Source organism: Brachypodium distachyon, chromosome 3 (genome assembly GCF_000005505.3).
Source record: "Brachypodium distachyon strain Bd21 chromosome 3, Brachypodium_distachyon_v3.0, whole genome shotgun sequence".
Lineage (NCBI taxonomy): Eukaryota > Viridiplantae > Streptophyta > Magnoliopsida > Poales > Poaceae > Brachypodium > Brachypodium distachyon.
In genome coordinates this window covers 3955007-3980577 of record NC_016133.3, presented here as the reverse complement: position 1 = coordinate 3980577, position 25571 = coordinate 3955007, and the positions used below count along the sequence as shown (strand labels likewise).

General features: G+C 42.8%; 4 protein-coding genes and 1 long non-coding RNA gene across 9 annotated transcripts; 2 read left to right on the top strand and 3 right to left on the bottom strand.

The window, feature by feature from the left end:
- Positions 1–344: 344 nt before the first annotated feature.
- Positions 345–2028, top strand: LOC112271954. The gene is made up of 3 exons (XR_002965521.1): positions 345–604; positions 1127–1525; positions 1646–2028. It is a non-coding gene; the product is annotated as an uncharacterized LOC112271954 (long non-coding RNA).
- Positions 2029–3117: 1089 nt separating this feature from the next.
- Positions 3118–5061, bottom strand: LOC100841437. The gene is made up of 2 exons (XM_003570377.4): positions 4664–5061; positions 3118–3414 (listed from the first exon to the last, which is right to left on the bottom strand). The coding sequence occupies exon 1, from the start codon at positions 4949–4951 to the stop codon at positions 4685–4687; it is 267 nt and encodes an 88-aa protein (XP_003570425.1). The 5' UTR covers positions 4952–5061; the 3' UTR covers positions 3118–3414; positions 4664–4684.
- Positions 5062–5618: 557 nt separating this feature from the next.
- Positions 5619–9224, top strand: LOC100827074 (putative clathrin assembly protein At5g57200). Of its 2 annotated transcripts, none has more exons than XM_014901630.2 (15): positions 5619–5792; positions 6084–6153; positions 6223–6320; positions 6409–6547; positions 6723–6850; positions 6945–7037; positions 7129–7179; positions 7265–7330; positions 7429–7494; positions 7577–7657; positions 7791–7862; positions 7960–8133; positions 8236–8314; positions 8426–8544; positions 8679–9224. In XM_014901630.2, the coding sequence occupies exons 1-15, from the start codon at positions 5712–5714 to the stop codon at positions 9054–9056; spliced, it is 1695 nt and encodes a 564-aa protein (XP_014757116.1). In that variant the 5' UTR covers positions 5619–5711; the 3' UTR covers positions 9057–9224. The 2 variants fall into 2 exon arrangements, with proteins under 2 accessions (XP_014757116.1, XP_024317500.1); XM_024461732.1 differs by having other exon boundaries at positions 7957–8133.
- A 262-nt stretch (positions 9225–9486) lies between these two features.
- On the bottom strand, positions 9487–16010 carry LOC100826766. 4 transcript variants are annotated; one of them, XM_014901296.2, is made up of 11 exons: positions 15793–15999; positions 14606–15119; positions 14422–14520; positions 13407–13507; positions 13253–13324; positions 12860–12950; positions 11447–11527; positions 10614–10670; positions 10405–10527; positions 10279–10317; positions 9487–9994 (listed from the first exon to the last, which is right to left on the bottom strand). In XM_014901296.2, exons 2-11 carry the CDS (start codon positions 14987–14989, stop codon positions 9866–9868), a joined length of 1176 nt encoding a protein of 391 aa, XP_014756782.1. In that variant the 5' UTR covers positions 14990–15119; positions 15793–15999; the 3' UTR covers positions 9487–9865. The 4 variants fall into 4 exon arrangements, 2 of the variants coding, with proteins under 2 accessions (XP_014756782.1, XP_010233892.1); XM_010235590.3 differs by having other exon boundaries at positions 15797–15999; XR_002965082.1 differs by lacking the exons at positions 9487–9994; positions 10279–10317 and adding an exon at positions 11042–11209 and having other exon boundaries at positions 10442–10527; positions 15797–16010.
- A 2799-nt stretch (positions 16011–18809) lies between these two features.
- LOC100837180 (V-type proton ATPase catalytic subunit A) lies at positions 18810–25298 on the bottom strand. The gene is made up of 19 exons (XM_003570364.4): positions 25097–25298; positions 24226–24352; positions 24044–24099; positions 23908–23964; positions 23707–23818; positions 23556–23593; positions 23325–23426; positions 23161–23217; positions 23015–23086; positions 22745–22846; positions 22434–22629; positions 21887–21993; positions 21170–21364; positions 20989–21075; positions 20535–20639; positions 20117–20214; positions 19957–20035; positions 19286–19374; positions 18810–19208 (listed from the first exon to the last, which is right to left on the bottom strand). The coding sequence occupies exons 1-19, from the start codon at positions 25166–25168 to the stop codon at positions 19094–19096; spliced, it is 1866 nt and encodes a 621-aa protein (XP_003570412.1). The 5' UTR covers positions 25169–25298; the 3' UTR covers positions 18810–19093.
- Positions 25299–25571: the final 273 nt, after the last annotated feature.

Below are 25571 nucleotides of genomic sequence, written 5' to 3'. Positions count from 1 at the left end.
CGCGAGCCCGAGATGCGCAGCAGCAGCGGTGGTGGAAGCAGGGGCGCCTCGCAGGAGAAGGAGAAGAATCGGGGATTTTTTTTTTCCGTTGGCCCCCTTGGCTTATAGTAATATTTGCGGGGCGTTCGGCTTCTGCCACATTTCCATACCGTTCAGAAACGGACTTAGACGGAGTTAACCAAATCCGGTGTATTTTTTGGAAATCCTACTCTAATGCGATGGTTTTTTTAATTTACTAAAAAATGTAAGGCCACCAATTAATCTGGCCGACTGGGCCACATCAACCAACCTGGCTTATTTCCCTCGCGCTCGCTCCTCGTGCCACGAGTCCAGGACGCCACCGTTTCCTCTTCTCATGGACGCGTCGACGGGACTGCCTCTCAGGCTCTCAGCCCTCCAGGTCGTAGACACAACCCCACCCACGGCTCCGCGCTGGTGGGAAGAAAGCGCATGATGTAGGTATAGGGCGCTCGGCGGCCCGGGAAAGGCAACCTCGTCTTCTGCTGTTCTGCATCTTCTATACTACTGATAAATGGTCACTTGGGCTCAGTGGTCACATGGGCTCAGAGCAAGTCCACAATAAGATTCTTTCTATGGAACTCTGGTAAGCTTACTGTAACTTATTTCCTTGATGTAGTTTCATGAGTCCTTGCTGCTTTCTAGAAGTATTGAACTGAATATAGAGGGCATCTATTTTCTATACTACCGACAGATGGTCACTCCTTAGTAGGAAAAGCGGAAGAATCTCATGGTGATCCTCTGTTTGACATACATAAGCATGGGAATATTTTGGTTCTGCAGCAAGCAGTAACATAATTCAGATGATTTATTTGTTCTTTTATGAAGGCTCATATAGCTGCAGTAGCATCATGGACTTGCTTTCAGTTTTGCTTGATTCAATTGTGTGCATGCATTAGCATTAAACTATTAACTCCAATCAGGCAAACTACTGATATAACTGGATAACTTATTAACTAATTGTTATTTACATTACTATTTTTTTACTTCATAACTTTTATCCTTTGTGTCTTCAAATATTCGTGCCCTTTCTATCATTCTATTGTCGAAACTGACGGACGCGGCAATTAGTTAATAATTAATAAACTGGTTCCGTATATTGACACAGTATCACTGGTTACAATTGACATGAGCAAAAGGAAAGTGCTGTCACTGGTTCCGTATATTGAAGATAGTGACCTCAGGGGCAAAGACACTCTACCGGTCGTTCAAAGGCACAATTATATGCAGTCATTCCTTCTGTCTGAACTTCCAAAGTTCATCGATCCTGCCTGGTACGTGCATCTCACATATTTTACCTGTGGGCACTTTTCATTTCTGCACTCAATTTGTTGCCTTCTTAATATGACCCGCTCTTGTCAACATGGTTTAATCTTACCTAGAACTGAAGTGAATTGAAATCCAGTAGTGCATGTATGTAATTCTAACATAATGCAGCATACGGATGCTTTGAGAAAATGAAAGCATGGGCGGTAACCTTTTCAATCCTACGCGACACGACTGATCAGTAAGACTTACTCATCCTGCATCTGCTTTCGTTTTTTCTTGACACCATTTTGTGTTGGCTGATCACTTGTGCACCCGAACACCTCCAAATCACTACTAATGACGCTGGAATCCACATCAGCATCCCTTGACAGTGCAAGCCTATCGAGAATGTTTGGATCTACCGAGGTTTCTTTGAGTCGTTCTTTGAAACTTCCCAGCAGAACAACCTCTGGAAAGCGCAAGCTTAAGCATGTTCAGCAAAGAGATTGCACCATACACGTGAAGTAAGACATTGAGCAAAAGGGTGGCCTTTGGAAAGGATAAATGCTATTCCCTCCCCTCCGTTCCATAAAAATTGGCGCGGTTTTGAACTAGAAGCCGTGCCAATCTTCGTGGAACGGAGGGAGTACATTTTGCTAGATGGATTGTGACCTACAATAGCTTTGTACAAAGTCAGCAGGAAAATGGTTGCAAGTACTACTTCTATTTGCGTGGGATCTGCTGTATGTTGCAACACTGAAATCAGCAAAAAACATGTCTAATGATATGAATTCATAGTTTTGGGTAAAAAAGAATCTGCCACTTCATCGCACAAATTCGGGGTATTCATAGGAGGAGGAGGTGCGGTGGAGTACCGAGAGCCCGCAGCGTCCGCAGATCAAATTGGTCTGCGAGGTGGGGATGGCCGGCGGTCTTGGCCCGCGTGGCGGCCAGCTTCTTCAATCTGATGAGAAAATCCTGCAAAAAAACACAAGAACAGCCACCACCATTACAGCTCTCTCTCTCATCAGGAAGAGATAGAAGCAAGCAGAGGGAGGGAGGGAGAAGAGAAGAGGAGGGCGTCACAAACGTACGAGCTCCGGTTCGGAAAGGGCAGTGAGCCACCGCTCGTCGTCTTCGTCCTGATCCCCCATGCTCGTGCTCTCTGGCCTCCTCTGCGGCCGCAGGAGCCGGAAGGATGGCGGAAGCCTGGTCGTCGGCGGAGGCGGAAGCCAGCATGACGAAGAAGAAGAGTCAGAGTCTTCTTGGGATTGCTGGGCTGTTGGTCTTCCTAAACAAACATGTCTTGTTGGGCTTGTATGTTCACCACTTCATTGCAGAGCCCGCAGATGCAGAGAGATACGGAGCAAGGCTGAGGCGCTTTTTCCTGTTTCCGTCTGACTGAGGGTGCACACTTCATCACGGATCAAGTAGTGAACATACACATACCACAATCGACATACCCTGTCGCTCCAGTGCCGCAGTGGCATCTCTCCGTCCATGTCTAGTGTCATTTCCCTTTTTTTTTTATCCAGATTCTAGTGTCATCTGTAGCACAACTAATGTTTGCAACAATGGGAATATAGATCGAGAAACATAATTCCTCCTTTTCACAAAGAATGACGTGCGTGCATTTTGCAGCCAAACTTTGACCAACAATATGTAGATTATATGTTATAAATTTTATATTGTTGGAAAAAAATTTAAATAGAAATCCAATGATATAATTTTGTAGCATGCAACCCTCATATATTAGTCTGATTGTTGGTTTGGTCAAAGTAAATACTCGTGTGGGCATCATTCTTTATGAAAAGGAGGGAGTATGACGCATATAAATCAGAGATTGAAATATTAAGGCAGCACAAGAACGCCAAAGGGTTTGTTTGACAACTTATTACTGGAATGTATCACAATTCACAAGATAACTTGTACTCAATTCGATGAAAACGTTTTTAATCACATGGATACACTTCCCAGATTGAAGTTGCTTATGACAAGTTGCAGAGGAACATAACAGTGAACTAGACAGTCTGTTGCTGCCTTGCCATACAAAATAAACGGACCATCAAATGAACATCAGCTCCAGGTAGCCCATCAGTAGAAGAAAAATGGAAAACACCAGCCTGGATCAACCGCAGATCAGCCCTCCTGCAGAAGAAAGAAAAATGAGGTTAAGGATCAACAGTCACCTAAGAGACAATGGACTCATGTGACATTTGATTAAAGGTTGCAAATATGGTTTCGGGCCAAAAGAACATACAACAAGCAGTGGATAATGCACATGTTTACAGTTAAGAATATAATACCGAGTAGATGATATACGTAAGATATTCATCACAGGTAGCCAACTAGCCATCTGTTCTTGTTGACATCAATACATCAGGTATATTATACATCATTCTTGAAAAGGGATCTCAGTATCTCACATACATAATGGAAGTAACCTTCCTACACTAATTAGATAGAAGGCAGGTTCTGTCACACTATTGTTGAATCTGCAAAAGGCCTTCAGAATAACTTGAATCCACATGTACATTTTAAGTTCAACAGAAAGTCAAATCAGTTCGCGAATTCCGTTTTTTACATAACATCTAAAAACCATTGACCTAGCCACTAACAACAAAAGGTGAATTAAACTTACGCCACTATTTGATCATATTAGGTGCACCTACACAATTACACAAAATGTGCAGCAACTTCATGGTTAATAGGTCTCTCGCACTAATTCCACACTATACATAGTCAGGCAAGACACAATGTGGACTATAAATTACACACCGTACCCATGAAATACCTCACTCAGAACTTAGATTGATCAACCAACAATTTTCTATGCTATTCAGGACGTGTAGCAGCAAAGCAGAATCTACATAAGATGAATCAAACTATGTAAAGCTCCAAGGATGATCTACTTGTGCAAAAAGTAAAACTGAAAAGACAATGCTAAGCGATATCCTGACAGGAGGGATCAAAAGACTATATCTCCCACATTTTGCAGGAGCGATAGAGTCCATTCGTAGGTCGCCATTTCAGTCTAGTATCATCATGTCATAACAAAAATAGCCACCACCATGCCCATATCTCAAACCGATCAATTGCCACCAAGAAAAGTGATACAAATACCCAGTTGCCCCAAAATAGCACGCCCTGTCGCCGGAATTCACGTAGGTGCAAATTACATATCCACATCTAATTCGATCAAACGCATTCAATGTCTACGTCAGAATATTTTGCATCTAACCTACGAACGCAGCGATCCATGCCACCGTAACTAAATTCAGCCATCGACAACGCCTCACGGCAAATGCGATTCGATCAGCCGAATAGCATCACATCGCGCCACGGGCGATCGGATCAGGAGATAGTAATAAAAACAGAAAAACATAGTAGTCCTCACCTGCGCGAGGCGGGTCCGGATCTAGTGGCCGCCGCCGTGCTTCTCGAGGTGCTCGAGGTGGGCGCGCTCCCAGGGCAGGTTGACGAGGTAGGAGAAGGCCATCCCGCCGAAGCAGACGTGGAAGATCGGGTCCGCGGAGCCGGTCTCGATGTACTTTTCGATGTAGCGGTCGACCGCCTGGTCGGTGCTCTTCTTGACGTTGCCCCAGGTGAGGCGCGGCTTGAGGTACGCCGGCACCTCGCGCACCTTCATCGCGCGGATCTCGTTGTACAGGGCACGCAGCGCCATGGATGCGACTCTCGGAGATCTCCCTCTTCTCGTGTGCTCGAGATTCTAGGGTTCGTTTGGTCGTTGGCTTCGGTGGGGGAAGGAATGGTTCGGGAGGGGGATTTGTTTGGCTAATCCGGTAATGGACGGAATTGCTGGGCTGGGCTGGGCTGGGCTTAGACGACAGAGGGTGCTGACTGGTGAGACTCTGAGAGTTATGGGCCTTTTATGGACGTTAGAGTAATGCCGGTTCATTTTCTTTTTGGGAATTCGCTAAACATAAATCTTCTTGGGAACGGTTTATTTATTTATTTTCCTCTAAAAAAGGTTAATTTAACCGTTAAAAATAATCAAAATCAAGGGAAAAAATACACTCAATAAATCAAAATCAAACTCCCTGGAAATCAAGCCGCGGCCATTTTGCGCAAGCGCGCGCGGGCTGGCCTTTCTTCTTCCTCCTCAACCCCGAGCGTTCTGGGCAGAGCTCCGCCCGCATTAACCGGGCGGGCTGACACGATGGAGCACCACCCAACCCATGCTTCTCTCTCATCATGCTCGAATCCGCACTCGCGACGGGCGCCAGCCAGCTAGCTCCGCGCTCGATCGCCCGCGCCGGCACCGGCCGGCACGGCGCCTGTTTGCTAAAATTAGCGCGAGGGCCGGGGGGGGGGGGGGGGGGGCATTGCCATCCCCGATTCGGCAGAAAGGGAGAGAGAGAGAGAGACGCGCACAGGGCTTGGGGGCGCTGCGGTGACCGAGCGAGCGATCCCCAGCCTGCTTGATGGGGTCGTGGCGCAAGGCCTACGGCGCCCTCAAGGACTCCACCAGGGTCGGCCTCGCCAAGGTCAATAGCGACTTCAAGGTGAATCCAACCAGCGAAGCCATCATTTCATTTCAGAGAACCGATGAATTTTTGGTTGGATGGTTCATTCCCTGTCGTCCTTTAATTGCCTTATTCGTCTTGCTTGCTCGAGCGGATTTATCGCTCTGTAATTTTCGTCTTTGAACTCTGATCATTCTGGCCAATCCGGCAACCTAATTGCTTTCTTGGCCCTGGCTGGAGCTATGTGAATTCTTAATTTTCCTCTAAGTTGGTGCATTCCATTTGATGCACTCATGAATCACTCGTCATATTTTGGGGGGTGTTTGTCAGGATTTGGATATTGCAATTGTGAAGGCGACCAACCACGTAGAATGCCCTCCCAAGGAACGGCACGTCAGGAGTGAGTTAGTCTGTTACACCTTTCAATCCTAGCTACTGCTATCTTGTAATTTCCTCTTTCACATTGCAGAGATATTCTTCGCAACCTCGGTCAATCGCCCTCGCGCCGATGTTTCCTACTGCATATACGCGTTGTCGAGACGGCTGTCCAAGACAAAGAATTGGACAGTGGGGGCTCTTCATCCTGTGTCTCCTATTTTATTTTAGCTTTCTATTTCAGTACGTTAACCGCATTGTTCGTGGCATCTTGTTGTAGGTTGCTTTGAAGACATTGATAGTGCTGCACAGGCTTCTGCGAGAAGGCGATCCTACTTTCAAAGAGGAGTTCTTGGCCTATTCATACAGAGGAAACGTTTTGCACATGTCAAATTTTAAGGATGACTCAAGCATATTAGGTTTGCTCCTTGCATCCCGCCGAGCCATTTTTTCCAAGAACATGGAAAATATTTGACCTTCATTGAATTGCATTAATGAGAGAAGATAGAAATGACAATGGCAATTCCTGGTTCTAAGGTTTTCATAGGTAGAAATGGCGCCGTGATCAATTCACCTTGTTCTTGATCTTGGCAGCTTGGGATTGCTCTGCATGGGTTCGGACCTACGCGCTCTTCCTGGAGGAACGGCTCGAGTGCTTCAGGGCCCTAAAATACGATATTGAAACCGAGCGTCTGATGAAATCTCCCCAGTGTTCTACCAAGGTACACATTTTGTACTTTTGGCAATGTTGCGATGAATTTGTTTGTTTGCCTTGTGGCTCTGCTGATTGAAATGTTGTGATCCTGACAAATGCAGGCACATAGTAGAACCAGGACCCTGCCTTGCCTTGATCTCTTGGAGCATTTGCCTGCACTGCAGCAGCTGCTCTTCAGGCTCATGGGCTGCCAGGTTTGATACTGCCATGTTCTGCTAATAAGCTTTCCAAAGCAACCGTTCTGAGGCTTGTTTACAAGTTGAATTCATGGTTTCACCACTGCAGCCTGAAGGTGCAGCATGCTCGAATTACCTTATTCAATATGCATTAGCCTTGGTAACCTGCAACCAGCCCTTTTTTTAATTAAGGTTGATGTTTCCATTTTGCAAGATATCTTATGGTGGTGTGTTGCATGTGTTAGGTTTTGAAGGAGAGCTTCAAGATATACTGTGCAATCAATGATGGAATCATCAACCTTGTTGATATGGTAAAGTGTTTTTTCATGACATTCTCGTACACGAATTATATTTGTCAATATTTCTGAATCATAAGCATAGATTTATGGATCTCATTGATCCCATGCAGTTCTTTGAGACACCAAGGTATGATGCTGTCAAGGCTCTTGCTATCTATAAAAGAGCTGGCATGCAGGTATGTTAACTTCCCTGGCTCCTGCACAGTTTTGTACTGTGAAATTGCTTTGAATTTGAAATTACAATTTGTCAATCCACAGGCAGAAAATCTTGCCGACTTCTATGACTTCTGCAAACAACTTGAGCTTGCCAGAACATTCCAGTTTCCTACTCTCAGACAGGTTGGTTTCAAAGTAGCTTGCTGCAGATCTAGTTGTCTTATCTTACTATAACAATGGGAGAAGGGGATGATGGGCTGCTGCATCTCATGATCATGGCTTTGTAATGAGCGTTTCGTTGCTCAATGTTCTGCAGCCACCCCCATCATTTCTTACAACAATGGAGGAGTACATCAGAGAAGCACCCCGGCCCTCAATCAAGAGTGTGGTAAGTGCAGTTCTTTTTGTGAGAGAAGTGTTATTGCTAAAGAAATTATGTTGTAATGTTTTGTTATGCTTGTTAACTCCTGATGCTCTCAAAGCAGGAGAGTGAGGAGAGGAAGCTACTAACCTACAGCCAAGAAGCTCCAAAAGAACCTGAAAACCCGGCAGAAGCGGAGAAAGAAGAGCCCGCAGAGCCTAAACAGGAACAAGAGCCTGGGCCTGAACCTGAGCCTGAACAACAACCCCAGCCATTGCAAACCACTGGAGATTTACTAGTACCTTTCTCCAAAGACCTTTCTCTAGTTTTTCTGTTCGACTCCAGTGTTTGTATCTCTGAATCTTACTCCTCTGTTTTCTTGCTTGTATGCTTTATGCAGAACCTGGATGAGGAGGTGAACCCCTTGGTCACAGAACTCGAAGAACACAATGCACTCGCGCTTGCTATTATAGGACCAGGTACAGAAGATCAACATGGCAACACAACACATAAGCATGGTTGCATTCACAACCGGATGTCCAATGAGTTTACCTGCATTTCTGCTCTCAAAATGTGGTCTCTGATTGTAGGTGATCATAGCAAGCCATCAACTTGTCAAGACTTGTTTTCTTGCAACACATCTGGGTGGGAGCTTGCACTGGTCACTGCTCCAAGCAGCCACACCAGCCGAGCAGTTGAGACCAAAATGGTGGGTACAATCCCGTTGCTCCTAGCTAGTTTCTGATAGCTCAGTAGGGCAAATTCAGAAGACATCGCCCATGAATAAAATACCAGAGTTATCCAGATCTGAATTACATGCACATTTTTTCATCTGATTAACAGGCTGGGGGCTTTGACAAACTGCTACTCAACAGCCTCTATGAAGACGGTGCAAGGAGGCAGCAGATCGCCAGCATGACTTACAACGGCAGCCTTGGACAGGCCAATCCGTTTGAAACCAATGACCCTTTTGCCATGTCCTACAGCTTCGCGCCACCATCTACTGTCCAGCTGGCAATGGCGACTCAGCATCAGCATCAGCATCAATACAACCAGCATCAGCTGCAGCAGCCTTATTTCCAGCCTCAGCACCAGTATTTTCAGCAGCAGCCTCAGCATTTTTCACAACCAGCCGGGTCTTACAATCCGTTTGGCGACCCTTTCAGTGACCTCATAGCAATGGTGCCTCCTCCAAGACAAAGCAGCTCAAGTTTGCTCTGAATTGCCCACCCCCGTTTTTGATCTCAGTCAATGTAGATGGGTACTCCCTTGTCACTTGAGTAGAACAACATGTACAAATTCTAGTTCTTCTGCTGAATGGAGATGCTGTACACTGATGACCTTTGCAATATCCACATTTTTGAGCTAACATGATTAGTGACTCCTGCATACTGTTATGGTGAATGCATTGGATATTTATACGGGGAAAATGGTTCACTGAATACTGAAACCTTGATATCACACAGGTAAAAAAATTGCAAACTTGGCATATTAACTCAGCATAAATCTAAATATATGAAGAGTCAATGACAATAATAGACAAGTCCTCTTGCTAATATATGTGGGTGTGAAGAACAATACTTCCTCAGCCAAGGGGGGAAATGTGTGCAACAGAAATGTAAACATGCCTGCAAAACTCAAGACGAGCTGATTAAACTATAAGGTGATGCTCATTTCATAATCTGGGTCCAAAAAAGAACGGATCATATAATAACAGCTCAACTTTGACAAAACCCCTGTTCCTTGAGAGATGGGAGCTAGGAAACTAATAAGGAAAAAAGAAGACAAAAATGACTAAGAGAAACATACAGAAGGCACAACGGATTACAATGAGGGCAGTGTCAGTACTAAACATATAGCACCTCAGCCCTACCTAGGGAACCTGAATGACAGGACATCACTATTGAGGCAGCAACAACATGTTTCTGACCCCGGATCTGTGTTAAGCAGCTAAGTATCAATTTCACAATTTACATAAAACAGAAAAATCCTAGGGAATCCTAGGCCAATGGCAAAGAATAGTGTAGAGTTCAAGCAGACGTGTAACTGGAAAATAGCTTTAATAGGTTGTTGAGAGCTTCTGGGTAAAATTTTCTTGCAAAAAGGAAGCATGGTCTTTTTGTTCCGTTCAATATACATGGAGTCATTGTCACAGCTTTCTGCAATAGAGATAAAGGAATACGTCAATTGCATGTCAATGCTACACCACCACAATTTGCAACTTGCAGTTATGATGGACTATTTGAGTGGAAATGTTTTGCAGAATTCCATCCATAAAAAGATCAAATGCAAGGCAACTACTAATCAGATTAATAGGGTGCATAGCATGCAAGCATTCAAAAATGAAAAATAACTTCATGTGTTCAAAGAGAAGTACTGGACCCCAATAATCATTCACAATTAATATTGTGCTTGGGGGATACAGAGGAATCACAGTGCTTACCGTATCATCACTCGTAATGTGCAAGTTCTCATCGAAAGACTGCAGAACAGTGAAGTGCATGAGTCAGTGCGGACATATTTTGATTGGCCAAACCTTTTTTTTTTCATTTGTAAGATTAAAACATACCGTTATGTTCTTTAAGAGTTCATAGGTAATATCTGCAGCTCTATATGACCTAGGATGCCATTTTCCCTCAGACCAGTCAACATGTGTCACTGACCAATTAGAGATTCCACCAGGATCTACCATCTGATGTTCAAAAGGAAGTAAATGAAAAAAAAGCAGGGACGAAGGAAAAGGAAGGCAGATATCACTTCAAAAGATTTTTAACTGACTTTGAATAGCGTTGGAAGATAATGTTCATCAGCAATACAGTTCCGTCCCTCTGCTGGCTGCAAACCAAAAAAAGTAAAACATTGTTTGATCTAAAAACCAACTTCCAAAAAAAAGTATTCCAGGTGTAACACATGGTCATTGGTTAAGTAATATTAAGGTATTTCTAAGATATATTAAAAACTACTTCCTCCGTCCCTAAATGTAAGAAGTCCTACCTTTGTCCTAAGTCAAACTTCTTAAACTTTAACCAAATTTACAGAAAAATCTACCAACATCTACGACTCAATTAGTTTTATTAAAAACATTATGATTTATATTTTCATAGTATACTTATTTGATATCCTAGATGTTGATATATTTTTCTATAAACTTAGTCAAACTTTAAGAACTTTGACTTAGGACAAAGCTAGGACTCCTTAGTTCTTACATATAGGAATGGAGGTAGTATGTACCAAGAAACAGTGCTGGCACTGTGTCATATGGTCATTTGCGCCTCATGTAATGTAGTCACACTAATAGATGACATAAGGCACCTCTCTGGAGGTTCATGAGCATTTGTTTGAAGCACTAGCCACTCAATTCCCTTGCCTATCATCTGAAACAGTCAAAACTAACTGGCAGAAAGTCATTTCATAGTCTCGGGTCATTTCTGAACTATTTTCTATCTTGAAGTTTAGATCTAACATAATGGTGTTTCCGCTAGTTTTCATTATCAGCTTTATTGTACAAAACCAATTTATCTTCCCAATCAGCTTGCACTATATGCATGTAACAAGCAATGACGTAAGTAGCATTTTGTTTTAAGAACAATCATCAAAAGAGGGAAACATACCTTGCAATATAGCTTGAACTTTCTGTAGTAAAGGCTGTCTGCTAGAATCAGTAAAGCATGCCTTCTTTTTATAGCAAACCACTACAGGAAGCACACAAAATTACTCAGCATTGGATGAAAAGAAACACAAGTAATTGACTCCCCTGTATCAATCTATTTAGTTTGTTCAGCGTTTAGTGCTTGCTTATCCTTCTGATTCGTCTTAAGCTTTCCTGTTCAAAATCCCTCTATACAAAGAAATGTTAATTATGTCATCCTGATCAAATTATCAATAAACCTAAAGGAGATTATGCTCCAACCCGAAGCTAACACCGTCTAGCTGCGTGACAGTACTTCCAAAGGCGAGTGTTGTTAGCATGGCGGAACCCACTGAAGAAACCAGGGCAATCACTTGTATGCACTCACCTCCCTAGGTAGAATTGGTGAAATCGGATCGGATGAAAACCCAAAAAGGTCATAAAAATAATCAATATTCATTGCAGCATTCATACAAGATAGATCTGTTTTTTAGATAATGAATGCAAGATATATCTTCCATGTCACAAAGTTTCCAATCCAATCCATTTGATCTCCACATTGAAAAACAAAGAAGACAAATGCTGCTGTGAACAGTATTGGCTTCAAATTCTACTGTTCAACTAGTAGTTGCATCTTAATTTGTCCTTTTGTTTCTTCATTTGTAAATCGAATTTGGGTATGGAATTTACGAGATAATAGATGCATCGTGTGTCAATGTTGTAGAATTGTTTTGAAACATTTTCATAACTTTTTGAACTTCCGTTTGGTACGATTTCATCGATTCCACCTAAAGCGGTGAGTGCACCCAAGTGACCCCCTGAAACCAGCCTAGGGTAAAGGACTGAAAAGCAAATGGTTTCCGTAGTTGGAGGGTGAAAAGTGAACCGCTGGACGTGTTTTCTGGACTCCTAGAAGAGTTAAGAGGTGTAAAACAGATTATGGGCGTTGTTCAGAAGGTGCAGCACAAGGAACCGAAGTAGTTTGGTGTCAATCGACTAAAGTGGATCACTAGGGAGTTTATGTCCCGGTTTGGGTGGCATGCTAGCTCTAGATTGCTTGTTCCTCCCTCCGATCCTAAATTGTTGTCGTTGTTTTAGTACAAATTTGAACTAAAACAACGACACGTAGGTCGGTTCAAGGTGTGACCTGTCACACTTTCAGATGCAGTCACTTGTTTTATGGTTGTTGCGGATAATGTAGGAATTTGGACTATATGCATACTTGATGCAGAGGTCGGGATAATAAAGCTTCCATTTTATTTTATTTTATTTTTAAAACTAGATAGACATTACAATTAGTCAAGTGCCCATAAATTAATGGACTTCCTCTTGCAAAAAAAAACAATAGATTTTGGAGCAGTAAATATTCTATAAACAATACAGTAGTATATAGTACCTGGGCACCCTTCCTGAAGTCCCTTTGTTCTATTTCAGGAAGCATTTCCATGGAATACCTTCCAGTTCCATGAGGACCAGGATCCAGGAAGCTGATAGTGTGGACAAAAATTCAACATTAATCTTAGGACATTCCTTGTTCTATTCTTCTAAATAGAAAGTCACATCTGCTTTTTCTAGACCACCGTTTAGACTGTGAAATGAAATGTGCATGATGGAACTGTTTCCAATTGTTTGTAAATAGGATACTAAGCAAAATCAAAGTACAGGTGATGATACATGCGGAAATGTGTTTTAAATAGAAACTTATATCCTTTGTGTTTTCCTCTTATAGAGAATTTTTTCAAGGAACCTCCTCTTATAGACATTCAAATATGAGCAGCAGTGCTCTTACCTATCAATGAAGCTAACATTTGTTCCCATCAGATAATTATATATATAATCGAATCTATGTAGTGGAACACAGCTGTCACACAAAGAGAAAGAATATTAACATACTGATCAAAATTTGAAAAAGGAAACCTTTTGCAAGAAGAATCATTCAAAACCTGTCAGAAAGCAAGACGAAAAATTGATTATCAACATCTTCCAACGCATTTGCTAACAGCCTCTTCTCTGCATCAACCATTGAAACCCTCCCCCATACTACCTGCATTACAAAGACATTAGTGTTTTAGTTCTATAAATACAAAGATTTGCCTTAAATTAATAATATGACTTATGCAGAACAATGAGGGAACAACTCATACTTATGAAATTCTAAAAGATGGGGTATAGGTTGATTGCTGCAAAGTTGTACCATAGTCTTCGTAGGAGAACCAACCCCATATAAAACACGGCAAGTTAAATCCAGATAAAAGATGTGGCATGCATGACTGCAAAAGTAGTCACTTAGCCCTTGAATTTCAGATTTCCTATAAGCTCATATTGCCTCTGTACACTTTTTTCTTCTGTCACGATCTTTTCCACGATCTCACGATACCATCTCTTAGATTTTGGTTCCTTTTTATAATCCTACAGCAGCTCCAGCATGAGAGACAAACTCTCAATAAAACAAAGATCATGAATGTTTTTATGTAGAGGCGTATTATGGTTTATGGTCGCATTAAGACGCTTGGGTATCTAGCAAGATGAGCAACACATAGTTATCTAGAAAAAAATTGAGTGACCAATCCAGTTATTTTATTATGGTTTACATGATTATCCAATACTAAATAAGTAAATAGTGATCAATCCAGAGAGACTGTCACCATCATGGCTTTGTAGTATTGCACATTTGCACTCATCGATACCCTACCCAGTGGCAGCCTTAGGCCCTAGTACAAATTGCTGACTGCCTTTTGGTCGTAACTGTTACTGTTATTTATCAGTTTTTCACATCAAACAAGATTGTGGCGAAAACACAAGCAATGCCACAACTTTCTTGTTTCTCAGCAACCTCACAGACTTAAAGATGCGATGGTCTTTTTTTCTTACTAGTTTGAATTCAAGCACCTGATTAAACACATAACTTAAGGTAAAGCACGGAAAAGACGTATACAAAGTAGAGATGGAAGTTAGTACCCTTTCACTGTGAATTTCTCGGTTCACAAACAGAGAACTAGAATGCACAGGTTTTTCACGTGACGCATGGATATAAATGGAATACCGTCCCTCGTGGTCCTGTGTACATAATTTCAAGAAAATTATTTTCTAAGTGATTGTATTCGTTTTAAAAAAGGAAGATGATGGTATATGAGCAAAGAACCTGTAAAAATTTCTCCCACAATTTCTCAAAGGGCAATGAACCTGGTGTCAAGAACATAAAAGCGATCTTTGGCTTCTTTGACACAGGCATAGGCATTGAAAGTAGATCCCTCATAACCACAGATGAAATGATCTCTCCGTCTGTCTTCTCCCGCCGGGTTACCGCTGGGAGCCAATCCTTAAATGGAGTACAAACACTTGAAGCGAAGAAGTAGCACGCGGAGTAGCGCCGTGGAGGATACACATAGGCCCCAATCAACGAAACACAGACCATTGACAACAGCACAATTATCCACATTGGCTTCTTGGCAGCGCCACGGTGGCGCGGAGGTGGCATGGCTGTCATGTCCTTGCTGCTCCGCGGCCACACCTTGGACACTTTCATCTCCTTGCCATCATCAAATCAAGAGCACAGTATTGGCATCATATCCTGTGCATATAATTCAGAAGGCGAAAACTACATGGCACTTATCAAAAAGGGTGAATAGCGCTACACCCCCAAAGCTGCCACCTTCCTGCAATGCAAGGTGTCCAATCCATGAATCACATTGATATACCACAAAAGCAATAACAATCACTCACACAAACCATCATGTGCTGAACGAATTCGGCAAGTTGGCGATGCTAAAACAAAATCATCCTCAGCTTACTTATATGTTATTCTATGAGATCTGCTACTTTTTCTCACTGTTTGTCGCTACACCTACTTGCTTCGCTTGTGAGTTGTGACTAGCAACAGTACAATTTGGCAAGTATTTCGAGGCTCCAAATGAACATTTCGAATCATGGTTGTCTAAACGATTAACACAGCGAAAGCAAGAGTTGATCTCCCTTTCCAAATCAAATCACGCGCGGAAGAGTCAAAATGGCGGCTCAGAAAAGTCAACCTGCTTCCGAATCCCCCGATCCCCAGGGGAATTCTCACCGCCTTCCCAACCCCAACCCGATCGCCGCAGCCGGAAACCGCACCAGCCCGCGCCGAATCACGCGCCCCACGCCCAAATCACCTCAAAAAACTAAAACCCACGCGAAAACCGCAACAGCAAAATAAAAAACAGCAGGAGCAAGCGTCCGGAACGCAGCAGGCCTGCGCCCCGTCTACGGCTCGTCGCCTCCCCCAATGCGAGGAAGCCGAGCGGGGGAGGCTCCGGGCCGAGCTCGAAACGGCGGTGGGACGAGAGAGCTTACGTACACGCACGGCACGGAAGGCGGAGCGTCGAGCGGTGCGCGCCTCGTCTGCGGGCTGCGGGGGTACGTGAGAGGCGCGAGGTGGGATCTGGGGCCCGGCGCCGGCGAGATCGGAGCTAGGGCTCACGCGGGGCGGTGGCGAGTGGCTCCTCCGGAGGTGGTGGTGGGACTAGGACTATGCGAGGTGGTGGTGACGGTGGAAGTGGGGAGAGAGGGATTTAAACAAACCAAATGAGTTAATTAACGGCGGCGCAGGCGTTAATCATTTTGTTAAGACCCACCCGGTTTCCTTCCTTCCTTCAAGCCCCCGTCGGAAGTCGGAACTCGAGACTGAGTGAGAGGACGTGTTAATGTGCTTACAGAACGGGTTACTGCAATTAATTTTGGGAGATTCTAGTTATTGCAGTGCCTGCGTTCTCCAGTTGAAGTACTAACATTTGGGACAATTAGATTCATTGATTAAACTGGAAGCACGGGCGTCTGGACTCTTCTTCATTTCTACGAGTCGTGATTGTATTTATTCCCAAATAAGGGGTGCTAGAATTTTCAAAGTAAAATCTTCTCCAAGAGCGGAAGAAGAAGATTCATCTCCAGATTGCAACGACTTAAACGAAATTCGGCGGCGACTTTTTTATCCTTCGTACGTCGTCAGATATAGCCATTTTAAGGTCTTTTACAACACGATAGCTACCCTTAAGCTTGAAGACCCCTTTGTTCTATGCGTGTCCGAATGCTAGATAATGTTGTTTTTTCCCCGGGACAAATTACGTCCCACTAGAGCATAAACAATCTTTGGTTGTTTGTTCTTGCCCCTTGTGTCCTAGATAAATTGATAGTTGAACTTGAATAACTTCTTGACCTCAGTTTTGGATCGTCCAGTTCCCGGGGTTCCTTGCCGACTTGCCGTGGACGGTGGATCACGGCACGATAGCAACAAACAACTAAAAGCTGACTTCGAGCTGTCACCCTCAAAAATCGCATAGCACAACACAAAGCAAAGTATGGGAATGTAGGTGCAGGGAGCCAGGGAGACAACAAAGGCGAATGGAATGTTGGTAAAGAAAAGGCAAAGTGATGTGTGTTTCTCAATTGAATTGAACGGATTTCCGGATTTAAACTGGAAGGATTTGTTTTGTACGGAGTATGTTTGATTGGAATTCTCCCGTGGAAACCCTACATGGGAATGGGAATTTGGGATCCGGTCAAAGAACAACCTGTTGGTCCGAGGACAGGGAAGAATTAGTCGGTCCGAACATCTCCAGCGATTAGGACATGTATCACGTAGACACGCTGTATATTTTAATTGAATGTTGACTACACGATGGAATTTGCATGGATGGTGCTCACGCAGGTTCGTATGAAAGCTACTTACGACGTGGGTACGTATGTTCATTCGACGCTCCATGTCATGTTCGATACGATTAAAACGGAGGTCTTGCATACCATAAATCGTTGTGGGGCATCCATTTTAACACGTCCAAGTGTCATATCAACTTATAATAGTGGCAAAAAAAATTAAGAGTAGCAAAAGGGAAGAACAGTGCAGTTGAGGAGCAACATTGGGATTGGGGGACTCCCACCGAGTCACCGACGACCTGAGTGAGCTTATCCCATGTATAGCCCTCAGGACATCCTAGAAATATGTGTGTGACGCGGGATGATGACGTGTTCGTGGCCAAGAGCCACTAGGGGACGTGATATTTACGTAGTTCGGTTATCGCCCAAAAAATTCAAAAGATTTTTGAATTCAAACTTTTCTGCAAAAAGATAGTTTTATTTTGAATTCCTTGTAGACACAAAGACATTACCATAACACAACAAGCATTTGTTCATGATCTAGCAGTGATACAGGGTAATTTATCTACAGAGTGAGAGCTTAAATCCAATAAAAAGTTTTTGCTCTTGGTAAGTTCAATTATCATGGGGGCCCGACAAACGTGGTTACTGGGCGGTAACTAAAACCCCGGTTCCACGTTATAGGCCACTCGGTGCGCACAATGGCAGCTCCCAGCAACCATATAATGAATGGCCACATCATGGTGCTAATTTTGCCCCTCATTTGCACTATTACGCAGCCGGGATTCAGTGCATAACTTACCTAATTTTTCTTTTAAAGATCTAGTAAATGTCTGATCACGTGATCTGGATTTTATGAGCTTCTAAAGTTTCAGCTACAAATTTTACCAAATTTAAACAGACCTTTTGAACTTAAAAAAATCTAATAAATAGTAAATGTCTAATTATATGCTCTGGGAAAGCTTCAACTCATGTGTTTACATATTTTGGAAACTATGAGTAAACCTGCTAAGTCTAGGCATTTGGTTCATCTTAATCATTGAATCTGGAATGGATCGAAGAGACGTAAGGGTAAAGTATGTGGTGATCACTTCATTGAATCCTCTTCCCACTACCAGGGACAGAGCCGGGATTTAATCTTAAGGGGGGCAAATAAAGAACATTGAAAGATTAGAGGGGCAATTAAGCTTGGATTATGGCAATTTTACAACTTTTAGATTGGTACTCTTCTTTTTGTCGCTAGCATAAGTGGATATAAGTCTATGGATCACATCTGAAATAACTAGTAGATTTCAAGTATTTAACTGTTCAGATTTTTAGCTCGCAGAGTATCAACTTTAACAATGAGATGGTGTCATCGAGCATATTGCAAATACTTATGTGCAATGCTGCATGTACAATAAATTTTGTACGATTTCATTACGATTGACTAATCTGATTTTTTTCCCCACAAAATAATACACTAATCTGATTTTGTGAACTTAGCAGATTTAGTTACGACAAGATTCCTATCATAACAAAATTGTAACACTTCCATTATCGTACTCGTACCTGAGGCACTTCCGAATTCTTAAAGTTATAAAGTGCTTTCATCTGGTCCTAGTTTGGCCCAGAAGATTTAGCCGTACTAAGGTAGTAGAGGTTAGCTGTCTCATGTCCATCACCTAATAGCCACAGCAAGATGCCAAAATTTTAAGCAACACGGCTTTTCAACAAAGCAATAAAGAGAGTAATTGATGTACAAATAGATGGCCATCGTACTTTATTCAACTATGAACATGCCCATCATTTATTAATGATACATCAAAATGTTGTGTCCACCGAGCACTAATCCAAAACAGAGTGATGCGACAAAAACGACCGTGTACCGGTGCTGAAAATTCCCGTACATAGTCTCGAAACTACACCCTCAGAATTGGAAAAATACACAGCAGCTTCCATGCCTTCGTAAAAAGTAAAGACACCCGTGGTTTCTCATTGTTTACAAAAAGAAAAAGAAAAATGGTTACCGCGCTTCATCTTCTAGGTTGCGGAAACCCGTAGTGAGATCGTCATACAGTTTTTGGAACTTCGCGACCAAAACATCTTCTCCTTCGGCAGGATCCTCGAATTTTTGTGATCTGTAATACATAAAAGGAGATCGATAACGAGGTTGTCATTGGTCAGGAACAAGTGTTTACATATAGTAAATACTTACACCAAGCGGTAGAACAGATCGCCCATGCGATGCTTTATGACAGTGTAGGTGATCTTCTGCCCATCAACACCAGCTGCCCGCTCCACTGCCTACAAATGATGCAAACACGTGTATATTAAGAAAGACATATGCATTGAGTGAATGATTTAAACAACTTGATAAAGGTGGTGGTTCTTTCTTTAAAAGAAGCTAATTGGAGTTAGATTTAAGTGAAAAAAGGAGTCCGAATGTCAGTAACATTCCAAAACCTAAAGTTCATGTAAATCCAGTTGGTTTTTTTTTCTGATCAAAGCACATCCCAGAAATCCAGCAGGTGTAATTCCTATTATGCTTCTTCTTTCCAGGTATTGGCAATGTATATCTTGGGAGTTGATTTTGGGGCCTAACCCGGACCAAGATATACAGTCAAGGACCTGTTTGGATGTGTGAGCTTTGATACTTAGTTAGAAATTAAACCAAACACCCCCTAACGGCCTAACAGGTATGTTTTCCCCCTCATGCATTCGAGATCTTTTTGATAATCAACTCTTGGTATAAACAAACTTTGAAATGAAATACTGGGAGGCCTAAGAATTTCTAGGTGAAAATCTAATTTACAATTCTAAATTTTCAAATAGCAAAACATTCCTACAAGTCATGGAACTGTTGGCGCAATGAGCAAGAGAATTTACCTGATTTGCCAATGTGTTGAAATGGATAATGTTGCGCATCATCCAAACAGATTTATAGAACGGACAGAACTTATCATATCTGTTTCAAGTAGCATAGATGTAAGGTTAGTTAGAACTTGTATGGATAAAGGTAAGTAAAATGCATCACACAAACACTCACGGAGTAAATGCATTCTGTGCCAAATAATCTTCTCTCAAAAGTTTTGCTGTCTCCAGTGTAATCTTGTCAGATTCTGCCAGAGCATCTTTCCCAACAAGCTAAGGAATGATGATCAACAATTAAGATCACGCAAAGAGTAAAAGAAGAGCTCAAGCATATTTACACCAGCAGAAGTTTTGAATATTACAGTAGTACTGAAATCGAGCTTTATTATTGTTTTAAAATTACTAGCAGGGCCAACCGTCAACAAAATACCAAGACTTAGGTACGGATGTATGTGTTTACACATCTAACACAATGCTAGGCATAAACATACTGCAGACTAAAAAGAGGCATTACACAGCTATAGGTGATAATAAGTTTAAGACATAATATAATTTCAGACAAGTAAATAGTCCACGAAGTCACAAAATAATACCTGCACAATTTCATTTAGATCATCCTCCCTCTGCAATACCTCACGTGCTTTTGTTCTAATATCAATGAAATCTGAATCAAACTTCTCGTAGAAGGACTCAAGGGCCTGCAAAGATAACAATTATAAGGCCACAAAGCATAAACCCGGATGCTAGGGGGGCAGAGGAGTAGTAAAATATCACAGAGAAAGAGGGCCCCAAGGGACCTATGAGCATTATGGTAAATAAGAATAGCCCAACAGGATGCAACAAAAGGGATGGGCTGATGGAACACACATGCCCAATCATCACAAAGTCAGTTCCTTGTTTCTATCCTTTAAACATGCTATTGTTAAATCGGTGCACTTGCTAACTGACAGAATGTTTTTCGACAAAACAAAGTTAACTCTTATTCTCTTGTGCTCCATATTTTACCTAGACACTCCACTCAAAAGCAATTTGAAGTTAGGAAATGACCTGCGAGTATTTTGAATAGGAAATGAGCCAATTAACTGACGGGAAATGCTTCCTTTGAGCAAGCTTTTTATCTAATCCCCAGAAAACCTGCAACGACAACAAATGTTTAACAATACCAAATGGATAAAGCTTATTAATCAATATGGACTAGATACTCTGAGTAATTTAGTGGCTTCTTTACCTGGACAATACTGAGGGTCGCGGATGTAACAGGATCTGAAAAATCACCACCAGGAGGAGAGACAGCTCCAACAATTGTCACACTGCCAGTTCGGTCTGGACTTCCTAGACATTTCACCTTACCAGCACGTTCATAGAAGGATGCCAATCTTGCAGCCAAATATGCTGGGTAACCACTATCTGCAGGCATTTCAGCCTTCGGAATAACAAGTGTGCCATTAGTAACATAAACAGGGATAGAAGATAATCTACATAAATAAAAGAACAATCGTAATTAAGTATTTGTGAAATCCAAAAGATGCCTGCCGCCCTAACTTAACATGAAGCCATAAGAATCGTTCTCATCTTCTAATTTGTTATCACTCTGTAAATCCTGCTTAACCAGTTCACATATCCTATACAGTATACACTGGCAGTGATAATACCAAAAGCTTACAGTATCATGGGTCAATTGCAGTAAATGGCTAATAGTGATACTCCCTCCGATCCATATTAATTGTCGAAATATTACATGTATCTATACGCTTTTTAGGCATAGATACATCCATATTTGGACAAATTTGAGACAATTAATATGGATCAGAGGGAGTATTATAGATAGATTATGTGGTGTAATAGGCTCACAGAAACAAGTGAAAAGTACAATGACACAGAAACTGAACTTCAGTGAAAATGAGACTTTTTTCCATGGAAGTATAGTGGGATAAGGGCAACGCACCAGACGCCCAGAGATTTCACGCAATGCCTCAGCCCACCGAGAGGTGGAGTCAGCCATCATACTGACATTCATGCCCATGTCACGGAAATATTCAGCTATTGTAATTCCTGGGGAAAGGATATTGTATAAGATTTTGTTGATAAACAGAGCATCATTTGATTCATAAATGAGCATTGTCAGCACTGCTTGAGATGACCAAACCATGCAGAGAAACATAGCAGGAAAAGAAATGTGTAAGCAACAATCACAGATACAGCTAGGAACCTGGGAAGGTGGTCAATACTTTTATCCTGAATCACCAGTTTGCCACACTACTATGCATTTAGATCTCAGGAAAAAAATGCACAGAGGCCTTTTCTTTCCTATCTTTCAGAAGCACCAATCTTAATGATGCCTTTTAGTCAGTACGCATGGTAGAAACTCAAGGGCAGAAGTAGCAGCTCAAAAGTACACAAAACAAAGTGGGCTACACAGTAATGGCATATGTGCCTATTAATATTATGGTCCGATGCAAATGCCATGGCAATCACAGCATACTCCATCATACCTGTATATATGGAGGCTTCACGAGCAGCAACGGGCATGTTTGACGTGTTAGCCACCAATGTCGTTCTCTTCATGACAGACTCTTCACGTCCATCGGGTAATGTCATAGTCAATTGGGGGAAATCCATGAGAACCTCAGCCATCTCATTTCCTCTTTCACCACATCCGACATAAACCACAGCTTCAGAATTGGAGTACTGCATAGATCACTCAACTCAGTAGTCAGTACGGAGATGCTGCCAAGACAATAGAAGGAACATTTGCTGCAGCTATGACAACAGGAGCAGTAAGGAATGAAAATTTGGTGATCACCTTGGAAAGTGCCTGACTAATGACAGTCTTTCCACAACCAAAAGCACCAGGAATAGCACACGTCCCTCCAAGAACAGAGGGGAACAATGCATCAAGCACACGCTGGAACCATTTCAAAACAGATAAGAATGAGATTTAGTAATGGAGTAAGTAGGATTGGAGTGGAAAACTAACATCTGAGAATGTTTGGTCATCTCAGCACAGAAACCATGGTACAAAATAACCAATTTTGTTATGGAAAGCATGGCTCAAGGTATATTCTGCACAAACCTGTCCTGTTAGAAGAGGTGTATCTGCGGCAAGCTTTGACGCAACAGGCCTTGGTGTACGCACAGGCCATGTCTGTAGTTCAATAAGTTCAACATATTAAGCTAGTTATTTAGTGCTCAAAGAATTCTAAGAAATAACTTCCTTACCTGAAGCATAGTAAATTCCTTTTTGATGCCCTGAAATTCCAACTCTAGCACTGTATCCTGCACGCATAGCATTAGTAGGGTTTGAAATAAAATTAAGAAACAGTATTCCAGTAGTACACATGCAAATCAATAGGACATGGGACCAAGTGATAGCATACACTAACCTGCAGGGAGTATTGACCAGCTGGCGCGATGTAATTTACTTTCCCCATAGAACCAGGTGGAAGGGCAACATGGTGGTTCATCAAAGTGTTCTCGAAGACAGTCTGCCATATAATCCGCAAATATTAGCACGTGAACACGGGTTAATAGTGAGCATCAATCAACAGATCACAAACTACTAGCTTTCTGCACGGTAATATCCATGAATGGAATTCGACATCATAGGGACTTACAGCATACAGATCACCACCCGTGATGACATCTCCAACACCTGAAGCGAATGATAAAAGAGGTGTTTTAGAGGGCCTTGCGCGTCATATGAACCACCCCAAAAGGTTAACAGGATGTCCCTGGTTCACAATTAAAGGATACTAAACGCATTACCAAGCTTTTTTGGCTGAAATTCCCACAGTGCATCTTTGTCAAGAGCAGGAACTGAAACACCACGAGGAATGTACACATCTCCAGATTTAATAGCAATAGTTTTTAGAGGGCGCTGCAAATGGAACATGAACGAGGTCATGACAATTAACCACAGATAACAGTAAAGCAAACGAAAAGAAACGACCATCATGCTCAGCTTACCTGGATTCCATCAAAAATGTTTCCAAGGATACCAGGTCCCAACTCAACTGAAAGGGGCTGCATGGCACAACTGTATGTGTTAAAAGAGTTAAACATGGATCTTCAGATTTAAGTTCAGCACATCACAAAAGTACACCTTTCTTGTTCTCAATACAGGGTCGTTAACCATCAGTCCAGCTGTTTCCTCGTATACTAGAAAACACAAGTAAACAGTGTTTGTGATCTGGACATGCTACCATATTTCGACAAGAATGAAACTACAAACAAACCTCGTGAGCGTATACTGATGAAGATAAGGTAAAGTTGCATGCTGCATACCTTGAATTGTAGCCGAATCATTCTCAAGGCGAATAATTTCCCCAATGAGTTTATCGTACCCAACACGAACAAGCTCGTACATGGCAGAACCTCCCATTTCATCAGCCACGACCACAGGTCCAGAGACCTACATCATTAAGGTTACTCAAAAGTTCAAATCATAATGAACAAAATTAAGGGGTCAGTATACCATCCGCAGAAGGAAAGAGGATTGTTATACACATAGTGCAATGCAGAAGATGACATCTAAAATATTCTTCCAGGCAGATCACAATATGCAGACTTTTATCATCATAAACCCATCTAAATTCAATCATCATAAACTCACCAACGCAGCAAAATTATGCACATCCCCAGTAATTGAGCCAATTAAGGAGGACCAGTGCTAACCGAGAGAAGCCCGATGACACTCACAAGCATGCCAACAGCCAAAACGTACCCATCCGCATCCATCCAAATAACCGCACACCTCAGATCAAACGGCATTGTGACACAAACCGGCGATCAAAAATACCACGCGAATTTCAAGTACTGCTAGCCCAACCTCGCAAATCTACAAACTGCCGTACGGATCAAATTCCCAGCCAATGCGCGACGGATCCGAAGGCCTCCTTCGTAACGCCGAATCGCGAGTGAGAGACCCACAGGAGCAGCCAGCACCGCCACCCCGAAACGGCGAAACCCAATCGAAAACCTCCCGCGCATTAACAAATCTCGCGGCAATTCAGCTCGATCCGACCACACCGCAGGCGGAAGACACAGGCACCGGAGATCACGCGAGGCGACCGGCTGGGATCCACGAGGAAGCAATGCGAGCAACAGGAGAGTAGGGGGGAGGGCAGAGGGCTGGGGGACGGTAAGGGTAGCGGACCTTGCGGACGTAGCCGTACTCGCTCTCCTTCTCGGAATCCTCGAACGTGGTCATGCGGTCGCCGAACGCCATGGCCGCGGGCGTCGTCTGGTCGTCGGATCCTTCGCGGCGCCTCGATCTGGTCGGAGAGGGAGAGAGGGCTGGGAGAGGGAAGGAGGGAGAGGACGGGGCGACGGAGTGTTGGGGGTGGCGGATTTCGCTTTAAATAGATGCCGTCGTGTGTTCGATCTTCGTCTTCTCGGGTTTAAGTTTTGTTTTGTCCTGATTGCCGGGTGTGTTGTACGGTCTCCCGTGCCGGGTCGTTTGTCTGGGGAAGCTGACATCTGGGTCCCACGGTCTGTTCTTTGTCGTCCGAACACGTGGGTCTCACGTTCTTTGCCTGGCTGATCTTGAAGGGCAAACTTTGGATTCTCTTTATCACACTGAGGACCATTACTTTCGAAAATTGGAATAATGCGGAAAAAAAATGATAACT